General features: G+C 43.6%; 5 protein-coding genes and 2 long non-coding RNA genes across 7 annotated transcripts in view; 4 read left to right on the top strand and 3 right to left on the bottom strand.

Annotated features, from left to right (window-relative positions):
• LOC127971401 (uncharacterized) overlaps nt 1–26,614 on the bottom strand; it is a 187,016-nt gene that overhangs the window by 16,290 nt on the left and 144,112 nt on the right. Inside the window, exons 10-11 of the mRNA XM_052574394.1 lie at nt 22,499–22,708; nt 2,319–2,444 (exon numbers count right to left, since the gene is read on the bottom strand). Of these exons, the coding sequence (XP_052430354.1) occupies nt 2,319–2,444; nt 22,499–22,708 (336 nt within the window). The remainder of the gene's footprint in view (nt 1–2,318; nt 2,445–22,498; nt 22,709–26,614) is intronic.
• LOC127971554 (zona pellucida sperm-binding protein 4-like) lies at nt 582–2,312 on the bottom strand. The gene is made up of 7 exons (XM_052574641.1): nt 1,811–2,312; nt 1,639–1,736; nt 1,410–1,567; nt 1,144–1,336; nt 920–1,067; nt 768–840; nt 582–693 (listed from the first exon to the last, which is right to left on the bottom strand). The coding sequence occupies exons 1-7, from the start codon at nt 1,811–1,813 to the stop codon at nt 617–619; spliced, it is 750 nt and encodes a 249-aa protein (XP_052430601.1). The 5' UTR covers nt 1,814–2,312; the 3' UTR covers nt 582–616.
• Nucleotides 3,453–5,965, top strand: LOC127971736 (zona pellucida sperm-binding protein 3-like). Its single transcript, XM_052574963.1, has 8 exons — nt 3,453–4,021; nt 4,242–4,360; nt 4,441–4,544; nt 4,616–4,793; nt 4,895–5,012; nt 5,094–5,176; nt 5,237–5,328; nt 5,398–5,965. The coding sequence occupies exons 1-8, from the start codon at nt 3,488–3,490 to the stop codon at nt 5,475–5,477; spliced, it is 1,308 nt and encodes a 435-aa protein (XP_052430923.1). The 5' UTR covers nt 3,453–3,487; the 3' UTR covers nt 5,478–5,965.
• Nucleotides 10,698–26,614, top strand: part of LOC127971759 (uncharacterized) — a 151,184-nt gene continuing 135,267 nt past the window's right edge. The window contains exon 1 of the long non-coding RNA XR_008156909.1: nt 10,698–10,846. This is a non-coding gene — a long non-coding RNA (uncharacterized LOC127971759). The remainder of the gene's footprint in view (nt 10,847–26,614) is intronic.
• LOC127971764 (uncharacterized) lies at nt 12,621–14,369 on the top strand. Its single transcript, XR_008156910.1, has 2 exons — nt 12,621–12,948; nt 13,020–14,369. It is a non-coding gene; the product is annotated as an uncharacterized LOC127971764 (long non-coding RNA).
• On the bottom strand, nt 17,304–18,481 carry LOC127971580 (zona pellucida sperm-binding protein 4-like). Its single transcript, XM_052574690.1, has 5 exons — nt 18,135–18,481; nt 17,869–18,061; nt 17,642–17,789; nt 17,490–17,562; nt 17,304–17,415 (listed from the first exon to the last, which is right to left on the bottom strand). Exons 1-5 carry the CDS (start codon nt 18,319–18,321, stop codon nt 17,339–17,341), a joined length of 678 nt encoding a protein of 225 aa, XP_052430650.1. The 5' UTR covers nt 18,322–18,481; the 3' UTR covers nt 17,304–17,338.
• Nucleotides 23,574–26,081, top strand: LOC127971423 (zona pellucida sperm-binding protein 3-like). Its single transcript, XM_052574429.1, has 8 exons — nt 23,574–24,133; nt 24,358–24,476; nt 24,557–24,660; nt 24,732–24,909; nt 25,011–25,128; nt 25,210–25,292; nt 25,353–25,444; nt 25,514–26,081. Exons 1-8 carry the CDS (start codon nt 23,600–23,602, stop codon nt 25,591–25,593), a joined length of 1,308 nt encoding a protein of 435 aa, XP_052430389.1. The 5' UTR covers nt 23,574–23,599; the 3' UTR covers nt 25,594–26,081.

Below are 26,614 nucleotides of genomic sequence, written 5' to 3'. Positions count from 1 at the left end.
GAAAGACTCCTAAGCAGCAACCTTTTAATTTTGGTTATGTCATTTGTGTCTCCATGCTGAAAATGAGTGGTGACAAGTAAGGGGTTAAATTGTGTTCCGAAGACGAATGAAGTTTTTACAGGTTTGGAACAACACGGGGGTAGGTAAGTGATTAGTGACACAATTTTGGGGTGAAGTATCCCTTTAATATCACTACTTTGAGTTGCGGACAATTGACACCGTTTCGTGTTTGCTTCAAGACAGTCGAGAATTGATTTCCACTTAAAACTTGAGCTCAGCGATTTGAGTTGTATTTAAAACAAAAGCCGCAAGTAATCCACATAACTTTATATATTCTGAATGTCGGGAACCAAACTACTGTTTGGAAGACAAGTTAAAAAAAATAAAATAAATAATAATAAGGGGAGCCTTGTGCCGCCACAGGTTAGCAACTGGAGGAAGGATTAAGGAATGCACAACCTTACAAAAGGTTGTGGAACCTTGGTTTAATAGTGAGAGGGGAAAGAATAAAAACACTGGGAAGAGGCATGTAATCCCGCATTCTGCCGAACCAAAACAATACCAATAGACAAAAAGACACCTAAGGGTTCTGAAAAGTTTATTAAAAACACTAGATTTACATGACCAGAGTAACTTCTCCACTAGAAACCACAGTCTGCTCCCCAGAGACAGCCTTGATACGAGTGTCTCTTCCTGAAAGAGAGATGTTCAAAGTGAGAATGCACTTCTAAAATGCCCAGTTCCTCTTGTCAAGAGCAAGAACTCACGTTTCCTGGTGCAGCTTTGCTCACAAGAGCCAGATGATGGATGGCACACCTCTGTAGTGCAGTGGATGAAGATCTGACAGGGAAGAAAGAGGCTCAAGTCATAGAATCCACAAGTAGTAAATATACAGATGTTCAAGTAAAGGGGGGCATACGGTTTCCTGCAGAGCAGCCAGTGAGGCTGGATCTACAAATGTGAACATCTTCACAACAAAGCGCTTGTAGTGGGTTGGGAACTGAAGACCAGACGATCCAGTCACTGGAACCAGTGTGGTCAGATAGCGGTCGTCCTGGTAAGGGCATCTGAAAACAAGAGAAAAAAAAAGTTAGAAAGGGTCTCCCAGCAGACTAACTGGATAAAGATTGGCTGTACACTCACCCGTCGATCAGAAGGTCCCACTGGGGGAGACTGAGTGGACTGGGGGTTGAAGTCGTCCAACAACGTCCCAGCGTCAGGACAATGTTGGGGTCGGTCCTCTCCATAATGTGCACCTCAACATACACAGGCTCTCGCAGGACTTTTGTGATGGGATAATCAGCGTCACTGTAATAGGACGTGTAGGCCTCATCCCCTGAGGAACAACACTGGGGTTTAACCAGACTCCAGTTTGAAAGGCTTTAGGCAGACACAGGACAAGACCTTACCTTCAGCACAGCCTTTGGTGACGCATTGGCCATTGGCCAGTCTGAGCTCCACCCTGAGAGGTCCAGGAGCAGCTACTGGTGGAGGTGGAGGAACAGAGTTGACCTCCACAACCAGAGCTTCCACAGAAGTTCCCGAATATCTACACTGGAAGAGAAACCTGGACGACACACAGCGAGCTTGTAGCATTTATCAGGGATTAATGGTCACACCAAGACATGGATCACCTACTCAAAATGACTGTCCCTTGTGATAGAACCATATGGTCCAATCCCCACTTCATACGAGGAGGTCATTCGGTTTTCATACACCACATATCCGCTGTCCTCCTGTGAATAGGAACAGTGTCAGCATCCAGTCCATCACAAGCAAATGCAGAATAAAACCAGTAGCAGCTGCTCACCATCACGCTCGTGCCACATGCGGTCACAGGGAACTGGTATATAGCAAAGGAAGGTGTAGACCCCACAGGAGCACAAGGTGGGTCATTTCCACCCAGTAGATGAACCGTATCCAGACTCAGTCGAGGCAGAGTAACATCTCTAGACACCACTACCACAAACTGACCATCTCTAATACACTGGACGGTCACTAGAACAAGGTACAAGAGCAGGTTAAATTCAGAGAATCAGTTTGACACGAACGGAATAAGATTGAGAACACTTACCCGCCCTTCCATAGAAACACTGCTGTCCGTTAAAGCAGCAGTTGATAGCTTCACACTCAGCACCACTGATCCCAGGTAGACCACATTGGATCTGCTCAGAATCAGCTACAGCTACACATTTATCAAAGGGCTCTGCCTGCACTACTGGCTTCTGAAACTGCTGTTTAACTGGCTTCTGAATCGGAAACTGCGGCTTAGTTAACTGTTGAACAGGCTTCTGAAGTGGAAACTGCGGGTTAGGTAGGTGTTGAACTGGTTTCTGAAGTGGAAACTGCTGGTTAGTTAGCTGTTGAACAGGCTTCTGAAGCGGATACTGCGGCTTAGTTAACTGTTGAACAGGCTTCTGAAGTGGAAATTGCGGGTTAGGTAGGTGTTGAACTGGTTTCTGAAGTGGAAACTGCGGCTTAGTTAGCTGTTGAACTGGCTTCCGAAGCGGAAACTGTTGGTTAGTTAGCTGTTGAACTGGCTTCTGGAGCTGAAACTGCTGGTCAGTCTGCTGCATCATCAGAGCTTGAGCATCCTGAAGCGACTTACTCCACTGTGGCACAGCATGACAGAAAGCACAGACCAACGAAATCTGAACCAAACACCAACTTCCAGCCATTGTTCAACAGCTAAACACAAAGAGGAGACATTGCCCTTTGGTCTTTTTCTATTCTACAGATTTCAGCTAATTAACGATAGTCCCTCCCTCTTCATTAACAACTGAGTGGACAAATCCCAGGGTTGTAAATGGACATGTAAAACCGTTCTGGAGAATTTTTGCCCATACCCAAGCCACGTACCTTTTTATGTAGATATCATTTAAAATATTGTATCAATGCATTCTATGGCACCTTTAACTGGGATTATGAACTCATATTTTGGCCGGAAACAATAGTTTGAATTTCTTAACGATGGATTTGTTTCTTATAAACACAAAGCCTTTCACTTCAAAAGACAGTAATTGATGTGAATTACTTGTGGATTATATTGATATTTATATCAGCTCTTTGGACTTTCGTTCTGATGCCACCCATTCACTGCAGAGGATTCATTGGGGAGCAAGTGATGTAATTCTACATTTTTCCAAATCTTTTCCAATGATAAACTAAAAACCATTTAAAAAGAGAGAGATTTTTATGAATATTCTATATTATTTGAGTCATATCAGGGGCTTTTTTAATGACATTCATTGTCTATCATAGACACACAGTCAAACTTTAATTGTAAAATTGTGAATAAGTGTAGATGAAAATCTCAGATCCTTATCAAGCCTTCCATTGGCTAGTGACATTCCAGAACGTTCTCATTTGTTAATTTGTTGAATCAAAGGTAATCAATCAAGCTGAAAGGGGAGGAGCCGCTTAAATTCAAAGCTGTACTTAATGGCAAAGACGAGGACTGGTGGGTATTGTGTTAACGTTTGTCAGGATGGGTCTTTTGCAATATGTGTTAGTGCTGGTTGTGCTTGTGGTGTTTGATCTGAAGAATGCTTTTGGAAGTTTGAGATCCAGTCAAAGTCCAAAAAGCAAGAAGCATCAATCATATCCAGCTTCCAGAGTGCCTGTTTCTTCTCAAGTGCTCGGAAACACTTTGCAGAAGGCTTCTCTGTCTCAGAGTCTTGACTACAGAGGATTTGCACAAGAGCCTCTTGGTCTTCAGGAGAAGCAGGTGTTGCAGGGTCCAGTGAAGCCTTTGGACTGGAGGTTTCCCACTGTTCCAGAAGTGCCGAGTGAGATGGTGGTGGACTTCCATTTGAGGCAACCTGTGACTCCCAGTAGTGTAGCTATTCAATGCGGTGAGAACCGGGTTCATGTGGAGGTACAGCAGGACTTGTTTAGCAATGGTGAACTGATCCAGCCATCTGGTCTGACTTTGGGAGGATGTCCTGTTGTCGGTTTGGTCCCAGGCTCCAAGGTGCTCTTCTTTGACAATGAACTGCAGGACTGCAATAGTGTGTTGATGGTAAGAGCGGTTAAGTGTTACTAGATTTATTGAACCCTACTAAAAATGGGCCCTTGTTTTGGTATCGACGGTTCCCTGAATCTATATCTGGGGAAAAACTCTTAATAACCGCTTACTCGGGTAACCAAGTGTTATGGCATGACTTGCTAAGATGCCTTTAGGAATGGGGGGGGGGGGGTTTGGGGAGAATCCTCTAGGTAACAACGTCCGTCTCCTATAGATGACCAAGGATGAGCTTGTCTACACCTTTGCCCTTACCTACACTCCTGAGGCGTTTGCTGGCACTCCGATTACCCGTGCAGGTGGTGCAGTTATTGGTGTTCAATGCCATTATCAAAGGTAAGTGACCTTTTGTGACTCGTGGCATTGCTTGCGGTGGTGGAACTGGAAGCCCGTTTAATTGGTAACTTGAACGGCAGGTTTCAAAATGTCAGCGGTAATGCCTTGAAGCCAACTTGGGTCCCTTATGCCTCAACGGAGGCTGGTGAAGAAGTCTTGCTGTTCTCCCTGAAGCTCATGATGGGTTTGTGCAGTTTCTCTAGACCTCCTGCCTTCTGAACGAGGCTGTGCCTAAGCAGTTCTTCCCTCTTGCAGATGACTGGTCCTTTGAGAGGCCTTCAAACTCTTACTTCCTGGGTGACGTTATTAATGTTGAGGCATCTGTGAAGGTATACAACCACGTCCCTCTGCGTGTGTTTGTGGACAGCTGTGTGGCCACCCAAGTACCTGATGTGAACGCCCTTCCGAGATATTTGTTCATTGAGAATCATGGGTGTGTTCATGTCACCAGATGCTGCAGAGTTGACTTGTTCTCGCGTTTGCTCCTTGTAACCACTTTGTCCCCGACAACTACTTTTCACTCCTTTTTTTTAGATGTCTTGTGGATGCCAAGGTCACAGCTTCCAGCTCGCGCTTCATGCCTCGATCCCAGGAGGACAAAATCCGGTTCCAGCTGGAGGCCTTCATGTTCCAGGGGGGATCCAGTCCTTCTGTATGTATTATGAGTGTTTGGGAGAACGACCTCTCCCATTTGCTTTGGTTTGTGACCCCTTACCCGTGGTGTCTCTTGCAGATCTACATGACGTGTGTTCTGAAGGCCACTCTTGCTTCTGCACCTAGTGACGCGCTCCACAAATCCTGTTCCTTTGCCAATGGGTATGTTCATGCCACTTACGAATACATTAAAGGTGCCATGTCTGATTTTTCGTATTGCAGGTGGCTTGCTGCTGATGGGAACCACCAGGTTTGTGGTTGCTGTGACTCCACATGTGGTCCTGATGGTGGAACTGCTGCTTCTCCTTTTGGAGGTAGGAAGGTGCTTTTAAGCTTGGTTTTTGACCCTTCAAGCACTTAACTCTGGTGTCTGCTTTTTCTAGGCCTTCAGTGGGAAGGGAAGGCCTCGCTCGGTCCTGTAGTGGTTCAAGAGCACAAGAAGACTTTGGCTGGTCTTCAATAAATGTGGGGGAGCAAACTTATTCTTGCTTCGGTTTTTCTTGTCTAGTTTAACCAATTGATTTGAGCGAGGAAGCGGGTAGTCCTACTGTACCTATTCTCTTGCCAGAAGGAAAGGCTCCCTTTTCGCGTTAGGGAAGTTAATAACCCTTTTAAAGGGACCTGCTGTGAGCTCCCTTTTGATGAGTACTGTAAAGGTGGAATACATTGCCCATGATGCTGTAAAGGGACTGCTGTTAATTGGCACTTGTGCCAAGAGTTCTGCGTGAACGTCCACTTCCTTGAAGCACTGCAGATTTTGCGTGCCTCTTATGCAGTGAACTTGATTTCTTCGTGTTGGTAACTTCAAATGAGCAGTTTAATTTTCTCCTTGCATCCCCAAATAGGTTTGCTCAGTTAAATTTGTTTCCTAATGCTCCTTGTTGACATCTCTAATGCTTTTAAATCCATGTACAATAAAAGCGCACTCCCAGTATCAACACTGGCACAACATTTTCCACCTTCAGATGGGTTATTTATAGGTTTTCCATTGTGTTAGGAAAATGGCAGGCATCTCTTAAGTTCAATTTAGTATTTGGGGAGCCAAACTTGCAGAACCTGTACTGACGTAAGGGGGTTTTTGTGCAGTAGCAGGTCAATTATAATTCTGAAAAATAATTGCCGAAATGACACTCAAATAGAACTAATGTTTGGACTCTCAGTGAATGACCTCTTTTGAAAACTGTTGGCTTGTGCAACATCTTGGGCGGTTTGTTTCTAGCACAGTTTCAATATTAAAGGGATACTCCACCCCAAATTGAAAATCGTCATCACTTGCCCCCAAGTCGTTCCCAACCCATAAGAGCTTCGTTCATCTTTGGAACACAACTTATTTTGGAGGAAAACCAGGAGGCTTGTGATTGGCCCACAGACTGCCAAGTAAAATGCACTGTCAAGGTCCAGAAAAGCATCCTTGGAGTAGTCAGACTGTGTACGTTCTTCTGTGTCAGCCGCGCCACAAGCTTGTGTTTTCTACATAAATTTACGCCTTGATTTGAAAGAGAACCGTGGCATCCACTAGCATATGCCGTTTGCGTTCAGCAGGTGTTTTTCAAAATGGCGCTAGGGTGATGTGGGGAGAGACAGAGGAGACCATCTGTTGAATAAAGTCTTTGTTTCATTTGTGTACAAAGTGTTCTCATCGCTTCCTAACGTTACGGTTCATCCACTGATGGCAGATGGGTAATTCTGACGGTGCTTTTCATACTTTTCTGGACCTTGACCGACGAGTGTTTTACTTGGGGATGGTCACAGGCCTCCCGGTTTTCATCCAAAATATCTTTAACCCCTTTGCTGTCAAGGATCGTCACCGGCCCCAGATTATTGTTTTACTTTCACAGCACGTTAAACATCACTCTCTTACTTGACCTGGAGAAACTGCGCATCAGTTGAAAGTTTAAAGACTGTAGCTTCAATATTTGACCAATGTTTTGATAAAACAGTGACCGTTATTTAGTAATTTATGTCAGGAGTACAAAATAGGAGCCATTTTTAGAATAGAAATTCACCAAGCATTCATATTCAGTCACGTCTGCAGTGGTTTGTGTTGTCATAGATTCACTGAAAAGCGTCAAATAGGGTTTATAGGCAAAAGTTGCATATACACAGAGATATATTTACTGATGTTTACTTTATATTTCTTCAGACAGAATCATAATTTCTATTCATTTTCCACTGGTTTACGCGATCTGATGGTAATGATCCGCTCCCAGCCCTGTCTCTGTGTGTATAGTCTTCCGTGTGTGCGCTGACAGAGACCGGATTCGCCCGTGTCTTGTCCATCATAACGGTGCATCATATGCCGCCCCGTCCTACCCATGATGCATTTCCTGTACACTTCCGTGTTGATATCTGACCACAACAACACAGAGAAACCTCTGTACCCATGAAATATCCAAATAATAAACACACGATTACGTTAGTTAATGGTTGGTATGCGATTTTCTTGAGATTTGGGGCGTTTTTATAACAATATTAAAAATGTACATCTGAAATGCTAACTTGTGCAGCGATGTAAAAGGCTATAAATAGCAAATTCCACATGTGATCGCAAAAGGAGGTTATTACAAACCTCAGTCAGGGTTTAAAGTGAGTTTTGAGTAAAAGTGTACTAATAATTTCATAAATAGTCTTATGTAGCTTGATGCTAACGTTAGGTCTAATGCAGCTACATAGCAGGTGCAGTTCTTCTTCATAATGCATTTTGTAATAGTTTTGTCAAAGGTTGTAAGAAAATGTTTTGTTGTATTTTTATAGTAAGGCTTTTGATAACAGTGGGGTAAATGTATACTGGAAGTGAAGCGATGTGGCTTGGTAAACCTTGAAATACCAGAACAAAGGCTAAAAGTAGCGAAATAAAAACAAAAGAATGATGATAAATGAAGAATGAGGATTTTGTGTCATACCTGGCCGATGTGTGAAAGGCTCGTTTCGGAAGAACAATAGAATCATGAATGGGGCAGTTTTGCCGGTCCAAACAAGAGATAATCAGGAGTCATAAATCAATTTTGTTAGCCTTTTATGAGCCTTCTCTAAAAACACACATGACATGGTCTTAGAAAAGGTTTCATAAAATTCACACTTTGTGAGATCATATTCTGAAATATCAAAGTATTAGTAGACTTGTGGCTTTAGCTTCATTATGTATCTAAAATCATATCCTACATCATTTAATACACTTCAATAGGTTTTTAATATTTTTATTGACATGTTTGAGCTTATCTCGATTATAACGGTCTGAGTAATTCTGATTCCTGAACAGTAAACTTTGAAGTGTCAGCTTTGTGAACATTATGTATCTAGTAAGAAAGACTCCTAAGCAGCAACCTTTTAATTTTGGTTATGTCATTTGTGTCTCCATGCTGAAAATGAGTGGTGACAAGTAAGGGGTTAAATTGTGTTCCGAAGACGAATGAAGTTTTTACAGGTTTGGAACAACACGGGGGTAGGTAAGTGATTAGTGACACAATTTTGGGGTGAAGTATCCCTTTAATATCACTACTTTGAGTTGCGGACAATTGACACCGTTTCGTGTTTGCTTCAAGACAGTCGAGAATTGATTTCCACTTAAAACTTGAGCTCAGCGATTTGAGTTGTATTTAAAACAAAAGCCGCAAGTAATCCACATAACTTTATATATTCTGAATGTCGGGAACCAAACTACTGTTTGGAAGACAAGTTAAAAAAAATAAAATAAATAATAATAAGGGGAGCCTTGTGCCGCCACAGGTTAGCAACTGGAGGAAGGATTAAGGAATGCACAACCTTACAAAAGGTTGTGGAACCTTGGTTTAATAGTGAGAGGGGAAAGAATAAAAACACTGGGAAGAGGCATGTAATCCCGCATTCTGCCGAACCAAAACAATACCAATAGACAAAAAGACACCTAAGGGTTCTGAAAAGTTTATTAAAAACACTAGATTTACATGACCAGAGTAACTTCTCCACTAGAAACCACAGTCTGCTCCCCAGAGACAGCCTTGATACGAGTGTCTCTTCCTGAAAGAGAGATGTTCAAAGTGAGAATGCACTTCTAAAATGCCCAGTTCCTCTTGTCAAGAGCAAGAACTCACGTTTCCTGGTGCAGCTTTGCTCACAAGAGCCAGATGATGGATGGCACACCTCTGTAGTGCAGTGGATGAAGATCTGACAGGGAAGAAAGAGGCTCAAGTCATAGAATCCACAAGTAGTAAATATACAGATGTTCAAGTAAAGGGGGGCATACGGTTTCCTGCAGAGCAGCCAGTGAGGCTGGATCTACAAATGTGAACATCTTCACAACAAAGCGCTTGTAGTGGGTTGGGAACTGAAGACCAGACGATCCAGTCACTGGAACCAGTGTGGTCAGATAGCGGTCGTCCTGGTAAGGGCATCTGAAAACAAGAGAAAAAAAAAAGTTAGAAAGGGTCTCCCAGCAGACTAACTGGATAAAGATTGGCTGTACACTCACCCGTCGATCAGAAGGTCCCACTGGGGGAGACTGAGTGGACTGGGGGTTGAAGTCGTCCAACAACGTCCCAGCGTCAGGACAATGTTGGGGTCGGTCCTCTCCATAATGTGCACCTCAACATACACAGGCTCTCGCAGGACTTTTGTGATGGGATAATCAGAGTCACTGTAATAGGACGTGTAGGCCTCATCCCCTGAGGAACAACACTGGGGTTTAACCAGACTCCAGTTTGAAAGGCTTTAGGCAGACACAGGACAAGACCTTACCTTCAGCACAGCCTTTGGTGACGCATTGGCCATTGGCCAGTCTGAGCTCCACCCTGAGAGGTCCAGGAGCAGCTACTGGTGGAGGTGGAGGAACAGAGTTGACCTCCACAACCAGAGCTTCCACAGAAGTTCCCGAATATCTACACTGGAAGAGAAACCTGGACGACACACAGCGAGCTTGTAGCATTTATCAGGGATTAATGGTCACACCAAGACATGGATCACCTACTCAAAATGACTGTCCCTTGTGATAGAACCATATGGTCCAATCCCCACTTCATACGAGGAGGTCATTCGGTTTTCATACACCACATATCCGCTGTCCTCCTGTGAATAGGAACAGTGTCAGCATCCAGTCCATCACAAGCAAATGCAGAATAAAACCAGTAGCAGCTGCTCACCATCACGCTCGTGCCACATGCGGTCACAGGGAACTGGTATATAGCAAAGGAAGGTGTAGACCCCACAGGAGCACAAGGTGGGTCATTTCCACCCAGTAGATGAACCGTATCCAGACTCAGTCGAGGCAGAGTAACATCTCTAGACACCACTACCACAAACTGACCATCTCTAATACACTGGACGGTCACTAGAACAAGGTACAAGAGCAGGTTAAATTCAGAGAATCAGTTTGACACGAACGGAATAAGATTGAGAACCCTTACCCGCCCTTCCATAGAAACACTGCTGTCCGTTAAAGCAGCAGTTGATAGCTTCACACTCAGCACCACTGATCCCAGGTAGACCACATTGGATCTGCTCAGAATCAGCTACAGCTACACATTTATCAAAGGGCTCTGCCTGCACTACTGGCTTCTGAAACTGCTGTTTAACTGGCTTCTGAATCGGAAACTGCGGCTTAGTTAACTGTTGAACAGGCTTCTGAAGTGGAAATTGCGGGTTAGGTAGGTGTTGAACTGGTTTCTGAAGTGGAAACTGCTGGTTAGTTAGCTGTTGAACAGGCTTCTGAAGCGGAAACTGCGGCTTAGTTAGCTGTTGAACTGGCTTCCGAAGCGGAAACTGCTGGTTAGTTAGCGGTTGAACAGGCTTCTGAAGCGGATACTGCGGCTTAGTTAACTGTTGAACAGGCTTCTGAAGTGGAAATTGCGGGTTAGGTAGGTGTTGAACTGGTTTCTGAAGTGGAAACTGCGGCTTAGTTAGCTGTTGAACTGGCTTCCGAAGCGGAAACTGTTGGTTAGTTAGCTGTTGAACTGGCTTCTGGAGCTGAAACTGCTGGTCAGTCTGCTGCATCATCAGAGCTTGAGCATCCTGAAGCGACTTACTCCACTGTGGAACAGCATGACAGAAAGCACAGACCAACGAAATCTGAACCAAACACCAACTTCCAGCCATTGTTCAACAGCTAAACACAAAGAGGAGACATTGCCCTTTGGTCTTTTTCTATTCTACAGATTTCAGCTAATTAACGATAGTCCCTCCCTCTTCATTAACAACTGAGTGGACAAATCCCAGGGTTGTAAATGGACATGTAAAACCGTTCTGGAGAATTTTTGCCCATACCCAAGCCACGTACCTTTTTATGTAGATATCATTTAAAATATTGTATCAATGCATTCTATGGCACCTTTAACTGGGATTATGAACTCATATTTTGGCCGGAAACAATAGTTTGAATTTCTTAACGATGGATTTGTTTCTTATAAACACAAAGCCTTTCACTTCAAAAGACAGTAATTGATGTGAATTACTTGTGGATTATATTGATATTTATATCAGCTCTTTGGACTTTCGTTCTGATGCCACCCATTCACTGCAGAGGATTCATTGGGGAGCAAGTGATGTAATTCTACATTTTTCCAAATCTTTTCCAATGATAAACTAAAAACCATTTAAAAAGAGAGAGATTTTTATGAATATTCTATATTATTTGAGTCATATCAGGGGCTTTTTTAATGACATTCATTGTCTATCATAGACACACAGTCAAACTTTAATTGTAAAATTGTGAATAAGTGTAGATGAAAATCTCAGATCCTTATCAAGCCTTCCATTGGCTAGTGACATTCCAGAACGTTCTCATTTGTTAATTTGTTGAATCAAAGGTAATCAATCAAGCTGAAAGGGGAGGAGCCGCTTAAATTCAAAGCTGTACTTAATGGCAAAGACGAGGACTGGTGGGTATTGTGTTAACGTTTGTCAGGATGGGTCTTTTGCAATATGTGTTAGTGCTGGTTGTGCTTGTGGTGTTTGATCTGAAGAATGCTTTTGGAAGTTTGAGATCCAGTCAAAGTCCAAAAAGCAAGAAGCATCAATCATATCCAGCTTCCAGAGTGCCTGTTTCTTCTCAAGTGCTCGGAAACACTTTGCAGAAGGCTTCTCTGTCTCAGAGTCTTGACTACAGAGGATTTGCACAAGAGCCTCTTGGTCTTCAGGAGAAGCAGGTGTTGCAGGGTCCAGTGAAGCCTTTGGACTGGAGGTTTCCCACTGTTCCAGAAGTGCCGAGTGAGATGGCGGTGGACTTCCATTTGAGGCAACCTGTGACTCCCAGTAGTGTAGCTATTCAATGCGGTGAGAACCGGGTTCATGTGGAGGTACAGCAGGACTTGTTTAGCAATGGTGAACTGATCCAGCCATCTGGTCTGACTTTGGGAGGATGTCCTGTTGTCGGTTTGGTCCCAGGCTCCAAGGTGCTCTTCTTTGACAATGAACTGCAGGACTGCAATAGTGTGTTGATGGTAAGAGCGGTTAAGTGTTACTAGATTTATTGAACCCTACTAAAAATGGGCCCTTGTTTTGGTATCGACGGTTCCCTGAATCTATATCTGGGGAAAAACTCTTAATAACCGCTTACTCGGGTAACCAAGTGTTATGGCATGACTTGCTAAGATGCCTTTAGGAATGGGGGGGGGGGGGGGTTTGGGGAGAATCCTCTAGGTAACAACGTCCGTCTCCTATAGATGACCAAGGATGAGCTTGTCTACACCTTTGCCCTTACCTACACTCCTGAGGCGTTTGCTGGCACTCCGATTACCCGTGCAGGTGGTGCAGTTATTGGTGTTCAATGCCATTATCAAAGGTAAGTGACCTTTTGTGACTCGTGGCATTGCTTGCGGTGGTGGAACTGGAAGCCCGTTTAATTGGTAACTTGAACGGCAGGTTTCAAAATGTCAGCGGTAATGCCTTGAAGCCAACTTGGGTCCCTTATGCCTCAACGGAGGCTGGTGAAGAAGTCTTGCTGTTCTCCCTGAAGCTCATGATGGGTTTGTGCAGTTTCTCTAGACCTCCTGCCTTCTGAACGAGGCTGTGCCTAAGCAGTTCTTCCCTCTTGCAGATGACTGGTCCTTTGAGAGGCCTTCAAACTCTTACTTCCTGGGTGAAGTTATTAATGTTGAGGCATCTGTGAAGGTATACAACCACGTCCCTCTGCGTGTGTTTGTGGACAGCTGTGTGGCCACCCAAGTACCTGATGTGAACGCCCTTCCGAGATATTTGTTCATTGAGAATCATGGGTGTGTTCATGTCACCAGATGCTGCAGAGTTGACTTGTTCTCGCGTTTGCTCCTTGTAACCACTTTGTCCCCGACAACTACTTTTCACTCCTTTTTTTTAGATGTCTTGTGGATGCCAAGGTCACAGCTTCCAGCTCGCGCTTCATGCCTCGATCCCAGGAGGACAAAATCCGGTTCCAGCTGGAGGCCTTCATGTTCCAGGGGGGATCCAGTCCTTCTGTATGTATTATGAGTGTTTGGGAGAACGACCTCTCCCATTTGCTTTGGTTTGTGACCCCTTACCCGTGGTGTCTCTTGCAGATCTACATGACGTGTGTTCTGAAGGCCACTCTTGCTTCTGCACCTAGTGACGCGCTCCACAAATCCTGTTCCTTTGCCAATGGGTATGTTCATGCCACTTACGAATACATTAAAGGTGCCATGTCTGATTTTTCGTATTGCAGGTGGCTTGCTGCTGATGGGAACCACCAGGTTTGTGGTTGCTGTGACTCCACATGTGGTCCTGATGGTGGAACTGCTGCTTCTCCTTTTGGAGGTAGGAAGGTGCTTTTAAGCTTGGTTTTTGACCCTTCAAGCACTTAACTCTGGTGTCTGCTTTTTCTAGGCCTTCAGTGGGAAGGGAAGGCCTCGCTCGGTCCTGTAGTGGTTCAAGAGCACAAGAAGACTTTGGCTGGTCTTCAATAAATGTGGGGGAGCAAACTTATTCTTGCTTCGGTTTTTCTTGTCTAGTTTAACCAATTGATTTGAGCGAGGAAGCGGGTAGTCCTACTGTACCTATTCTCTTGCCAGAAGGAAAGGCTCCCTTTTCGCGTTAGGGAAGTTAATAACCCTTTTAAAGGGACCTGCTGTGAGCTCCCTTTTGATGAGTACTGTAAAGGTGGAATACATTGCCCATGATGCTGTAAAGGGACTGCTGTTAATTGGCACTTTTGCCAAGAGTTCTGCGTGAACGTCCACTTCCTTGAAGCACTGCAGATTTTGCGTGCCTCTTATGCAGTGAACTTGATTTCTTCGTGTTGGTAACTTCAAATGAGCAGTTTAATTTTCTCCTTGCATCCCCAAATAGGTTTGCTCAGTTAAATTTGTTTCCTAATGCTCCTTGTTGACATCTCTAATGCTTTTAAATCCATGTACAATAAAAGCGCACTCCCAGTATCAACACTGGCACAACATTTTCCACCTTCAGATGGGTTATTTATAGGTTTTCCATTGTGTTAGGAAAATGGCAGGCATCTCTTAAGTTCAATTTAGTATTTGGGGAGCCAAACTTGCAGAACCTGTACTGACGTAAGGGGGTTTTTGTGCAGTAGCAGGTCAATTATAATTCTGAAAAATAATTGCCGAAATGACACTCAAATAGAACTAATGTTTGGACTCTCAGTGAATGACCTCTTTTGAAAACTGTTGGCTTGTGCAACATCTTGGGCGGTTTGTTTCTAGCACAGTTTCAATATTAAAGGGATACTCCACCCCAAATTGAAAATCGTCATCACTTGCCCCCAAGTCGTTCCCAACCCATAAGAGCTTCGTTCATCTTTGGAACACAACTTATTTTGGAGGAAAACCAGGAGGCTTGTGATTGGCCCACAGACTGCCAAGTAAAATGCACTGTCAAGGTCCAGAAAAGCATCCTTGGAGTAGTCAGACTGTGTACGTTCTTCTGTGTCAGCCGCGCCACAAGCTTGTGTTTTCTACATAAATTTACGCCTTGATTTGAAAGAGAACCGTGGCATCCACTAGCATATGCCGTTTGCGTTCAGCAGGTGTTTTTCAAAATGGCGCTAGGGTGATGTGGGGAGAGACAGAGGAGACCATCTGTTGAATAAAGTCTTTGTTTCATTTGTGTACAAAGTGTTCTCATCGCTTCCTAACGTTACGGTTCATCCACTGATGGCAGATGGGTAATTCTGACGGTGCTTTTCATACTTTTCTGGACCTTGACCGACGAGTGTTTTACTTGGGGATGGTCACAGGCCTCCCGGTTTTCATCCAAAATATCTTTAACCCCTTTGCTGTCAAGGATCGTCACCGGCCCCAGATTATTGTTTTACTTTCACAGCACGTTAAACATCACTCTCTTACTTGACCTGGAGAAACTGCGCATCAGTTGAAAGTTTAAAGACTGTAGCTTCAATATTTGACCAATGTTTTGATAAAACAGTGACCGTTATTTAGTAATTTATGTCAGGAGTACAAAATAGGAGCCATTTTTAGAATAGAAATTCACCAAGCATTCATATTCAGTCACGTCTGCAGTGGTTTGTGTTGTCATAGATTCACTGAAAAGCGTCAAATAGGGTTTATAGGCAAAAGTTGCATATACACAGAGATATATTTACTGATGTTTACTTTATATTTCTTCAGACAGAATCATAATTTCTATTCATTTTCCACTGGTTTACGCGATCTGATGGTAATGATCCGCTCCCAGCCCTGTCTCTGTGTGTATAGTCTTCCGTGTGTGCGCTGACAGAGACCGGATTCGCCCGTGTCTTGTCCATCATAACGGTGCATCATATGCCGCCCCGTCCTACCCATGATGCATTTCCTGTACACTTCCGTGTTGATATCTGACCACAACAACACAGAGAAACCTCTGTACCCATGAAATATCCAAATAATAAACACACGATTACGTTAGTTAATGGTTGGTATGCGATTTTCTTGAGATTTGGGGCGTTTTTATAACAATATTAAAAATGTACATCTGAAATGCTAACTTGTGCAGCGATGTAAAAGGCTATAAATAGCAAATTCCACATGTGATCGCAAAAGGAGGTTATTACAAACCTCAGTCAGGGTTTAAAGTGAGTTTTGAGTAAAAGTGTACTAATAATTTCATAAATAGTCTTATGTAGCTTGATGCTAACGTTAGGTCTAATGCAGCTACATAGCAGGTGCAGTTCTTCTTCATAATGCATTTTGTAATAGTTTTGTCAAAGGTTGTAAGAAAATGTTTTGTTGTATTTTTATAGTAAGGCTTTTGATAACAGTGGGGTAAATGTATACTGGAAGTGAAGCGATGTGGCTTGGTAAACCTTGAAATACCAGAACAAAGGCTAAAAGTAGCGAAATAAAAACAAAAGAATGATGATAAATGAAGAATGAGGATTTTGTGTCATACCTGGCCGATGTGTGAAAGGCTCGTTTCGGAAGAACAATAGAATCATGAATGGGGCAGTTTTGCCGGTCCAAACAAGAGATAATCAGGAGTCATAAATCAATTTTGTTAGCCTTTTATGAGCCTTCTCTAAAAACACACATGACATGGTCTTAGAAAAGGTTTCATAAAATTCACACTTTGTGAGATCATATTCTGAAATATCAAAGTATTAGTAGACTTGTGGCTTTAGCTTCATTATGTATCTAAAATCATATCCTACATCATTTAATACACTTCAATAGGTTTTTAATATTTTTATTGACATGTTTGAGCTTATCTCGATTATAACGGTCTGAGTAATTCTGATTCCTGAACAGTAAACTTTGAAGTGTCAGCTTTGTGAACATTATGTATCTAGTAAGAAAGACTCCTAAGCAGCAACCTTTTAATTTTGGTTATGTCATTTGTGTCTCCATGCTGAAAATGAGTGGTGACAAGTAAGGGGTTAAATTGTGTTCCGAAGACGAATGAAGTTTTTACAGGTTTGGAACAACACGGGGGTAGGTAAGTGATTAGTGACACAATTTTGGGGTGAAGTATCCCTTTAATATCACTACTTTGAGTTGCGGACAATTGACACCGTTTCGTGTTTGCTTCAAGACAGTCGAGAATTGATTTCCACTTAAAACTTGAGCTCAGCGATTTGAGTTGTATTTAAAACAAAAGCCGCAAGTAATCCACATAACTTTATATATTCTGAATGTCGGGAACCAAACTACTGTTTGGAAGACAAGTTAAAAAAAAAAAAAAATAATAATAATAAGGGGAGCCTTGTGCCGCCACAGGTTAGCAACTGGAGGAAGGATTAAGGAATGCACAACCTTACAAAAGGTTGTGGAACCTTGGTTTAATAGTGAGAGGGGAAAGAATAAAAACACTGGGAAGAGGCATGTAATCCCGCATTCTGCCGAACCAAAACAATACCAATAGACAAAAAGACACCTAAGGGTTCTGAAAAGTTTATTAAAAACACTAGATTTACATGACCAGAGTAACTTCTCCACTAGAAACCACAGTCTGCTCCCCAGAGACAGCCTTGATACGAGTGTCTCTTCCTGAAAGAGAGATGTTCAAAGTGAGAATGCACTTCTAAAATGCCCAGTTCCTCTTGTCAAGAGCAAGAACTCACGTTTCCTGGTGCAGCTTTGCTCACAAGAGCCAGATGATGGATGGCACACCTCTGTAGTGCAGTGGATGAAGATCTGACAGGGAAGAAAGAGGCTCAAGTCATAGAATCCACAAGTAGTAAATATACAGATGTTCAAGTAAAGGGGGGCATACGGTTTCCTGCAGAGCAGCCAGTGAGGCTGGATCTACAAATGTGAACATCTTCACAACAAAGCGCTTGTAGTGGGTTGGGAACTGAAGACCAGACGATCCAGTCACTGGAACCAGTGTGGTCAGATAGCGGTCGTCCTGGTAAGGGCATCTGAAAACAAGAGAAAAAAAAAAAAGTTAGAAAGGGTCTCCCAGCAGACTAACTGGATAAAGATTGGCTGTACACTCACCCGTCGATCAGAAGGTCCCACTGGGGGAGACTGAGTGGACTGGGGGTTGAAGTCGTCCAACAACGTCCCAGCGTCAGGACAATGTTGGGGTCGGTCCTCTCCATAATGTGCACCTCAACATACACAGGCTCTCGCAGGACTTTTGTGATGGGATAATCAGCGTCACTGTAATAGGACGTGTAGGCCTCATCCCCTGAGGAACAACACTGGGGTTTAACCAGACTCCAGTTTGAAAGGCTTTAGGCAGACACAGGACAAGACCTTACCTTCAGCACAGCCTTTGGTGACGCATTGGCCATTGGCCAGTCTGAGCTCCACCCTGAGAGGTCCAGGAGCAGCTACTGGTGGAGGTGGAGGAACAGAGTTGACCTCCACAACCAGAGCTTCCACAGAAGTTCCCGAATATCTACACTGGAAGAGAAACCTGGACGACACACAGCGAGCTTGTAGCATTTATCAGGGATTAATGGTCACACCAAGACATGGATCACCTACTCAAAATGACTGTCCCTTGTGATAGAACCATATGGTCCAATCCCCACTTCATACGAGGAGGTCATTCGGTTTTCATACACCACATATCCGCTGTCCTCCTGTGAATAGGAACAGTGTCAGCATCCAGTCCATCACAAGCAAATGCAGAATAAAACCAGTAGCAGCTGCTCACCATCACGCTCGTGCCACATGCGGTCACAGGGAACTGGTATATAGCAAAGGAAGGTGTAGACCCCACAGGAGCACAAGGTGGGTCATTTCCACCCAGTAGATGAACCGTATCCAGACTCAGTCGAGGCAGAGTAACATCTCTAGACACCACTACCACAAACTGACCATCTCTAATACACTGGACGGTCACTAGAACAAGGTACAAGAGCAGGTTAAATTCAGAGAATCAGTTTGACACGAACGGAATAAGATTGAGAACACTTACCCGCCCTTCCATAGAAACACTGCTGTCCGTTAAAGCAGCAGTTGATAGCTTCACACTCAGCACCACTGATCCCAGGTAGACCACATTGGATCTGCTCAGAATCAGCTGATTTCTATTCTAAAAATGGCTCCTATTTTGTACTCCTGACATAAATTACTAAATAACGGTCACTGTTTTATCAAAACATTGGTCAAATATTGAAGCTACAGTCTTTAAACTTTCAACTGATGCGCAGTTTCTCCAGGTCAAGTAAGATGGTAATGATGGTAATGATCCGCTCCCAGCCCTGTCTCTGTGTGTATAGTCTTCCGTGTGTGCGCTGACAGAGACCGGATTCGCCCGTGTCTTGTCCATCATAACGGTGCATCATATGCCGCCCCGTCCTACCCATGATGCATTTCCTGTACACTTCCGTGTTGATATCTGACCACAACAACACAGAGAAACCTCTGTACCCATGAAATATCCAAATAATAAACACACGATTACGTTAGTTAATGGTTGGTATGCGATTTTCTTGAGATTTGGGGCGTTTTTATAACAATATTAAAAATGTACATCTGAAATGCTAACTTGTGCAGCGATGTAAAAGGCTATAAATAGCAAATTCCACATGTGATCGCAAAAGGAGGTTATTACAAACCTCAGTCAGGGTTTAAAGTGAGTTTTGAGTAAAAGTGTACTAATAATTTCATAAATAGTCTTATGTAGCTTGATGCTAACGTTAGGTCTAATGCAGCTACATAGCAGGTGCAGTTCTTCTTCATAATGCATTTTGTAATAGTTTTGTCAAAGGTTGTAAGAAAATGTTTTGTTGTATTTTTATAGTAAGGCTTTTGATAACAGTGGGGTAAATGTATACTGGAAGTGAAGCGATGTGGCTTGGTAAACCTTGAAATACCAGAACAAAGGCTAAAAGTAGCGAAATAAAAACAAAAGAATGATGATAAATGAAGAATGAGGATTTTGTGTCATACCTGGCCGATGTGTGAAAGGCTCGTTTCGGAAGAACAATAGAATCATGAATGGGGCAGTTTTGCCGGTCCAAACAAGAGATAATCAGGAGTCATAAATCAATTTTGTTAGCCTTTTATGAGCCTTCTCTAAAAACACACATGACATGGTCTTAGAAAAGGTTTCATAAAATTCACACTTTGTGAGATCATATTCTGAAATATCAAAGTATTAGTAGACTTGTGGCTTTAGCTTCATTATGTATCTAAAATCATATCCTACATCATTTAATACACTTCAATAGGTTTTTAATATTTTTATTGACATGTTTGAGCTTATCTCGATTATAACGGTCTGAGTAATTCTGATTCCTGAACAGTAAACTTTGAAGTGTCAGCTTTGTGAACATTATGTATCTAGTAAGAAAGACTCCTAAGCAGCAACCTTTTAATTTTGGTTATGTCATTTGTGTCTCCATGCTGAAAATGAGTGGTGACAAGTAAGGGGTTAAATTGTGTTCCGAAGACGAATGAAGTTTTTACAGGTTTGGAACAACACGGGGGTAGGTAAGTGATTAGTGACACAATTTTGGGGTGAAGTATCCCTTTAATATCACTACTTTGAGTTGCGGACAATTGACACCGTTTCGTGTTTGCTTCAAGACAGTCGAGAATTGATTTCCACTTAAAACTTGAGCTCAGCGATTTGAGTTGTATTTAAAACAAAAGCCGCAAGTAATCCACATAACTTTATATATTCTGAATGTCGGGAACCAAACTACTGTTTGGAAGACAAGTTAAAAAAAAAAAAAAATAATAATAATAAGGGGAGCCTTGTGCCGCCACAGGTTAGCAACTGGAGGAAGGATTAAGGAATGCACAACCTTACAAAAGGTTGTGGAACCTTGGTTTAATAGTGAGAGGGGAAAGAATAAAAACACTGGGAAGAGGCATGTAATCCCGCATTCTGCCGAACCAAAACAATACCAATAGACAAAAAGACACCTAAGGGTTCTGAAAAGTTTATTAAAAACACTAGATTTACATGACCAGAGTAACTTCTCCACTAGAAACCACAGTCTGCTCCCCAGAGACAGCCTTGATACGAGTGTCTCTTCCTGAAAGAGAGATGTTCAAAGTGAGAATGCACTTCTAAAATGCCCAGTTCCTCTTGTCAAGAGCAAGAACTCACGTTTCCTGGTGCAGCTTTGCTCACAAGAGCCAGATGATGGATGGCACACCTCTGTAGTGCAGTGGATGAAGATCTGACAGGGAAGAAAGAGGCTCAAGTCATAGAATCCACAAGTAGTAAATATACAGATGTTCAAGTAAAGGGGGGCATACGGTTTCCTGCAGAGCAGCCAGTGAGGCTGGATCTACAAATGTGAACATCTTCACAACAAAGCGCTTGTAGTGGGTTGGGAACTGAAGACCAGACGATCCAGTCACTGGAACCAGTGTGGTCAGATAGCGGTCGTCCTGGTAAGGGCATCTGAAAACAAGAGAAAAAAAAAAAAGTTAGAAAGGGTCTCCCAGCAGACTAACTGGATAAAGATTGGCTGTACACTCACCCGTCGATCAGAAGGTCCCACTGGGGGAGACTGAGTGGACTGGGGGTTGAAGTCGTCCAACAACGTCCCAGCGTCAGGACAATGTTGGGGTCGGTCCTCTCCATAATGTGCACCTCAACATACACAGGCTCTCGCAGGACTTTTGTGATGGGATAATCAGCGTCACTGTAATAGGACGTGTAGGCCTCATCCCCTGAGGAACAACACTGGGGTTTAACCAGACTCCAGTTTGAAAGGCTTTAGGCAGACACAGGACAAGACCTTACCTTCAGCACAGCCTTTGGTGACGCATTGGCCATTGGCCAGTCTGAGCTCCACCCTGAGAGGTCCAGGAGCAGCTACTGGTGGAGGTGGAGGAACAGAGTTGACCTCCACAACCAGAGCTTCCACAGAAGTTCCCGAATATCTACACTGGAAGAGAAACCTGGACGACACACAGCGAGCTTGTAGCATTTATCAGGGATTAATGGTCACACCAAGACATGGATCACCTACTCAAAATGACTGTCCCTTGTGATAGAACCATATGGTCCAATCCCCACTTCATACGAGGAGGTCATTCGGTTTTCATACACCACATATCCGCTGTCCTCCTGTGAATAGGAACAGTGTCAGCATCCAGTCCATCACAAGCAAATGCAGAATAAAACCAGTAGCAGCTGCTCACCATCACGCTCGTGCCACATGCGGTCACAGGGAACTGGTATATAGCAAAGGAAGGTGTAGACCCCACAGGAGCACAAGGTGGGTCATTTCCACCCAGTAGATGAACCGTATCCAGACTCAGTCGAGGCAGAGTAACATCTCTAGACACCACTACCACAAACTGACCATCTCTAATACACTGGACGGTCACTAGAACAAGGTACAAGAGCAGGTTAAATTCAGAGAATCAGTTTGACACGAACGGAATAAGATTGAGAACACTTACCCGCCCTTCCATAGAAACACTGCTGTCCGTTAAAGCAGCAGTTGATAGCTTCACACTCAGCACCACTGATCCCAGGTAGACCACATTGGATCTGCTCAGAATCAGCTACAGCTACACATTTATCAAAGGGCTCTGCCTGCACTACTGGCTTCTGAAACTGCTGTTTAACTGGCTTCTGAATCGGAAACTGCGGCTTAGTTAACTGTTGAACAGGCTTCTGAAGTGGAAATTGCGGGTTAGGTAGGTGTTGAACTGGTTTCTGAAGTGGAAACTGCTGGTTAGTTAGCTGTTGAACAGGCTTCTGAAGCGGAAACTGCGGCTTAGTTAGCTGTTGAACTGGCTTCCGAAGCGGAAACTGCTGGTTAGTTAGCGGTTGAACAGGCTTCTGAAGCGGATACTGCGGCTTAGTTAACTGTTGAACAGGCTTCTGAAGTGGAAATTGCGGGTTAGGTAGGTGTTGAACTGGTTTCTGAAGTGGAAACTGCGGCTTAGTTAGCTGTTGAACTGGCTTCCGAAGCGGAAACTGTTGGTTAGTTAGCTGTTGAACTGGCTTCTGGAGCTGAAACTGCTGGTCAGTCTGCTGCATCATCAGAGCTTGAGCATCCTGAAGCGACTTACTCCACTGTGGAACAGCATGACAGAAAGCACAGACCAACGAAATCTGAACCAAACACCAACTTCCAGCCATTGTTCAACAGCTAAACACAAAGAGGAGACATTGCCCTTTGGTCTTTTTCTATTCTACAGATTTCAGCTAATTAACGATAGTCCCTCCCTCTTCATTAACAACTGAGTGGACAAATCCCAGGGTTGTAAATGGACATGTAAAACCGTTCTGGAGAATTTTTGCCCATACCCAAGCCACGTACCTTTTTATGTAGATATCATTTAAAATATTGTATCAATGCATTCTATGGCACCTTTAACTGGGATTATGAACTCATATTTTGGCCGGAAACAATAGTTTGAATTTCTTAACGATGGATTTGTTTCTTATAAACACAAAGCCTTTCACTTCAAAAGACAGTAATTGATGTGAATTACTTGTGGATTATATTGATATTTATATCAGCTCTTTGGACTTTCGTTCTGATGCCACCCATTCACTGCAGAGGATTCATTGGGGAGCAAGTGATGTAATTCTACATTTTTCCAAATCTTTTCCAATGATAAACTAAAAACCATTTAAAAAGAGAGAGATTTTTATGAATATTCTATATTATTTGAGTCATATCAGGGGCTTTTTTAATGACATTCATTGTCTATCATAGACACACAGTCAAACTTTAATTGTAAAATTGGTGTAATTGTAAGACTGGTGGGTATTGTGTTAACGTTTGTCAGGATGGGTCTTTTGCAATATGTGTTAGTGCTGGTTGTGCTTGTGGTGTTTGATCTGAAGAATGCTTTTGGAAGTTTGAGATCCAGTCAAAGTCCAAAAAGCAAGAAGCATCAATCATATCCAGCTTCCAGAGTGCCTGTTTCTTCTCAAGTGCTCGGAAACACTTTGCAGAAGGCTTCTCTGTCTCAGAGTCTTGACTACAGAGGATTTGCACAAGAGCCTCTTGGTCTTCAGGAGAAGCAGGTGTTGCAGGGTCCAGTGAAGCCTTTGGACTGGAGGTTTCCCACTGTTCCAGAAGTGCCGAGTGAGATGGCGGTGGACTTCCATTTGAGGCAACCTGTGACTCCCAGTAGTGTAGCTATTCAATGCGGTGAGAACCGGGTTCATGTGGAGGTACAGCAGGACTTGTTTAGCAATGGTGAACTGATCCAGCCATCTGGTCTGACTTTGGGAGGATGTCCTGTTGTCGGTTTGGTCCCAGGCTCCAAGGTGCTCTTCTTTGACAATGAACTGCAGGACTGCAATAGTGTGTTGATGGTAAGAGCGGTTAAGTGTTACTAGATTTATTGAACCCTACTAAAAATGGGCCCTTGTTTTGGTATCGACGGTTCCCTGAATCTATATCTGGGGAAAAACTCTTAATAACCGCTTACTCGGGTAACCAAGTGTTATGGCATGACTTGCTAAGATGCCTTTAGGAATGGGGGGGGGGGGGGGGGTTTGGGGAGAATCCTCTAGGTAACAACGTCCGTCTCCTATAGATGACCAAGGATGAGCTTGTCTACACCTTTGCCCTTACCTACACTCCTGAGGCGTTTGCTGGCACTCCGATTACCCGTGCAGGTGGTGCAGTTATTGGTGTTCAATGCCATTATCAAAGGTAAGTGACCTTTTGTGACTCGTGGCATTGCTTGCGGTGGTGGAACTGGAAGCCCGTTTAATTGGTAACTTGAACGGCAGGTTTCAAAATGTCAGCGGTAATGCCTTGAAGCCAACTTGGGTCCCTTATGCCTCAACGGAGGCTGGTGAAGAAGTCTTGCTGTTCTCCCTGAAGCTCATGATGGGTTTGTGCAGTTTCTCTAGACCTCCTGCCTTCTGAACGAGGCTGTGCCTAAGCAGTTCTTCCCTCTTGCAGATGACTGGTCCTTTGAGAGGCCTTCAAACTCTTACTTCCTGGGTGACGTTATTAATGTTGAGGCATCTGTGAAGGTATACAACCACGTCCCTCTGCGTGTGTTTGTGGACAGCTGTGTGGCCACCCAAGTACCTGATGTGAACGCCCTTCCGAGATATTTGTTCATTGAGAATCATGGGTGTGTTCATGTCACCAGATGCTGCAGAGTTGACTTGTTCTCGCGTTTGCTCCTTGTAACCACTTTGTCCCCGACAACTACTTTTCACTCCTTTTTTTTAGATGTCTTGTGGATGCCAAGGTCACAGCTTCCAGCTCGCGCTTCATGCCTCGATCCCAGGAGGACAAAATCCGGTTCCAGCTGGAGGCCTTCATGTTCCAGGGGGGATCCAGTCCTTCTGTATGTATTATGAGTGTTTGGGAGAACGACCTCTCCCATTTGCTTTGGTTTGTGACCCCTTACCCGTGGTGTCTCTTGCAGATCTACATGACGTGTGTTCTGAAGGCCACTCTTGCTTCTGCACCTAGTGACGCGCTCCACAAATCCTGTTCCTTTGCCAATGGGTATGTTCATGCCACTTACGAATACATTAAAGGTGCCATGTCTGATTTTTCGTATTGCAGGTGGCTTGCTGCTGATGGGAACCACCAGGTTTGTGGTTGCTGTGACTCCACATGTGGTCCTGATGGTGGAACTGCTGCTTCTCCTTTTGGAGGTAGGAAGGTGCTTTTAAGCTTGGTTTTTGACCCTTCAAGCACTTAACTCTGGTGTCTGCTTTTTCTAGGCCTTCAGTGGGAAGGGAAGGCCTCGCTCGGTCCTGTAGTGGTTCAAGAGCACAAGAAGACTTTGGCTGGTCTTCAATAAATGTGGGGGAGCAAACTTATTCTTGCTTCGGTTTTTCTTGTCTAGTTTAACCAATTGATTTGAGCGAGGAAGCGGGTAGTCCTACTGTACCTATTCTCTTGCCAGAAGGAAAGGCTCCCTTTTCGCGTTAGGGAAGTTAATAACCCTTTTAAAGGGACCTGCTGTGAGCTCCCTTTTGATGAGTACTGTAAAGGTGGAATACATTGCCCATGATGCTGTAAAGGGACTGCTGTTAATTGGCACTTGTGCCAAGAGTTCTGCGTGAACGTCCACTTCCTTGAAGCACTGCAGATTTTGCGTGCCTCTTATGCAGTGAACTTGATTTCTTCGTGTTGGTAACTTCAAATGAGCAGTTTAATTTTCTCCTTGCATCCCCAAATAGGTTTGCTCAGTTAAATTTGTTTCCTAATGCTCCTTGTTGACATCTCTAATGCTTTTAAATCCATGTACAATAAAAGCGCACTCCCAGTATCAACACTGGCACAACATTTTCCACCTTCAGATGGGTTATTTATAGGTTTTCCATTGTGTTAGGAAAATGGCAGGCATCTCTTAAGTTCAATTTAGTATTTGGGGAGCCAAACTTGCAGAACCTGTACTGACGTAAGGGGGTTTTTGTGCAGTAGCAGGTCAATTATAATTCTGAAAAATAATTGCCGAAATGACACTCAAATAGAACTAATGTTTGGACTCTCAGTGAATGACCTCTTTTGAAAACTGTTGGCTTGTGCAACATCTTGGGCGGTTTGTTTCTAGCACAGTTTCAATATTAAAGGGATACTCCACCCCAAATTGAAAATCGTCATCACTTGCCCCCAAGTCGTTCCCAACCCATAAGAGCTTCGTTCATCTTTGGAACACAACTTATTTTGGAGGAAAACCAGGAGGCTTGTGATTGGCCCACAGACTGCCAAGTAAAATGCACTGTCAAGGTCCAGAAAAGCATCCTTGGAGTAGTCAGACTGTGTACGTTCTTCTGTGTCAGCCGCGCCACAAGCTTGTGTTTTCTACATAAATTTAC

Source organism: Carassius gibelio, chromosome A4, assembly GCF_023724105.1.
Source record: "Carassius gibelio isolate Cgi1373 ecotype wild population from Czech Republic chromosome A4, carGib1.2-hapl.c, whole genome shotgun sequence".
NCBI classification, from domain to species: Eukaryota; Metazoa; Chordata; class Actinopteri; order Cypriniformes; family Cyprinidae; genus Carassius; species Carassius gibelio.
This window is presented reverse-complemented; position numbering and strand designations above follow the sequence as displayed.

Bases quoted from the DNA above. Each gene is read 5' to 3' on its own strand.
- LOC127971554 (XM_052574641.1), bottom strand. The intron at 1,568-1,638 runs GTAGGTGATCCA...TGTGTCGTCCAG, and splicing joins ACAAGGGACAGTCATTTTGA to GTTTCTCTTCCAGTGTAGAT. The intron at 841-919 runs GTATGCCCCCCT...CTTCCCTGTCAG, and splicing joins TGGCTGCTCTGCAGGAAACC to ATCTTCATCCACTGCACTAC.
- LOC127971736 (XM_052574963.1), top strand. From the start codon at position 3,488: ATGGGTCTTTTGCAATATGTGTTAGTGCTGGTTGTGCTTGTGGTGTTT. The intron at 4,794-4,894 runs GTGTGTTCATGT...CCTTTTTTTTAG, and splicing joins TTGTTCATTGAGAATCATGG to ATGTCTTGTGGATGCCAAGG. The intron at 5,177-5,236 runs GTATGTTCATGC...TTCGTATTGCAG, and splicing joins TCCTGTTCCTTTGCCAATGG to GTGGCTTGCTGCTGATGGGA.
- LOC127971580 (XM_052574690.1), bottom strand. From the start codon at position 18,321: ATGCTACAAGCTCGCTGTGTGTCGTCCAGGTTTCTCTTCCAGTGTAGA. The intron at 17,790-17,868 runs GTGAGTGTACAG...TCTTGTTTTCAG, and splicing joins TGGGACCTTCTGATCGACGG to ATGCCCTTACCAGGACGACC. The intron at 17,563-17,641 runs GTATGCCCCCCT...CTTCCCTGTCAG, and splicing joins TGGCTGCTCTGCAGGAAACC to ATCTTCATCCACTGCACTAC.
- LOC127971423 (XM_052574429.1), top strand. From the start codon at position 23,600: ATGGGTCTTTTGCAATATGTGTTAGTGCTGGTTGTGCTTGTGGTGTTT. The intron at 24,477-24,556 runs GTAAGTGACCTT...CTTGAACGGCAG, and splicing joins GTTCAATGCCATTATCAAAG to GTTTCAAAATGTCAGCGGTA. The intron at 24,661-24,731 runs GTTTGTGCAGTT...TCCCTCTTGCAG, and splicing joins CTCCCTGAAGCTCATGATGG to ATGACTGGTCCTTTGAGAGG.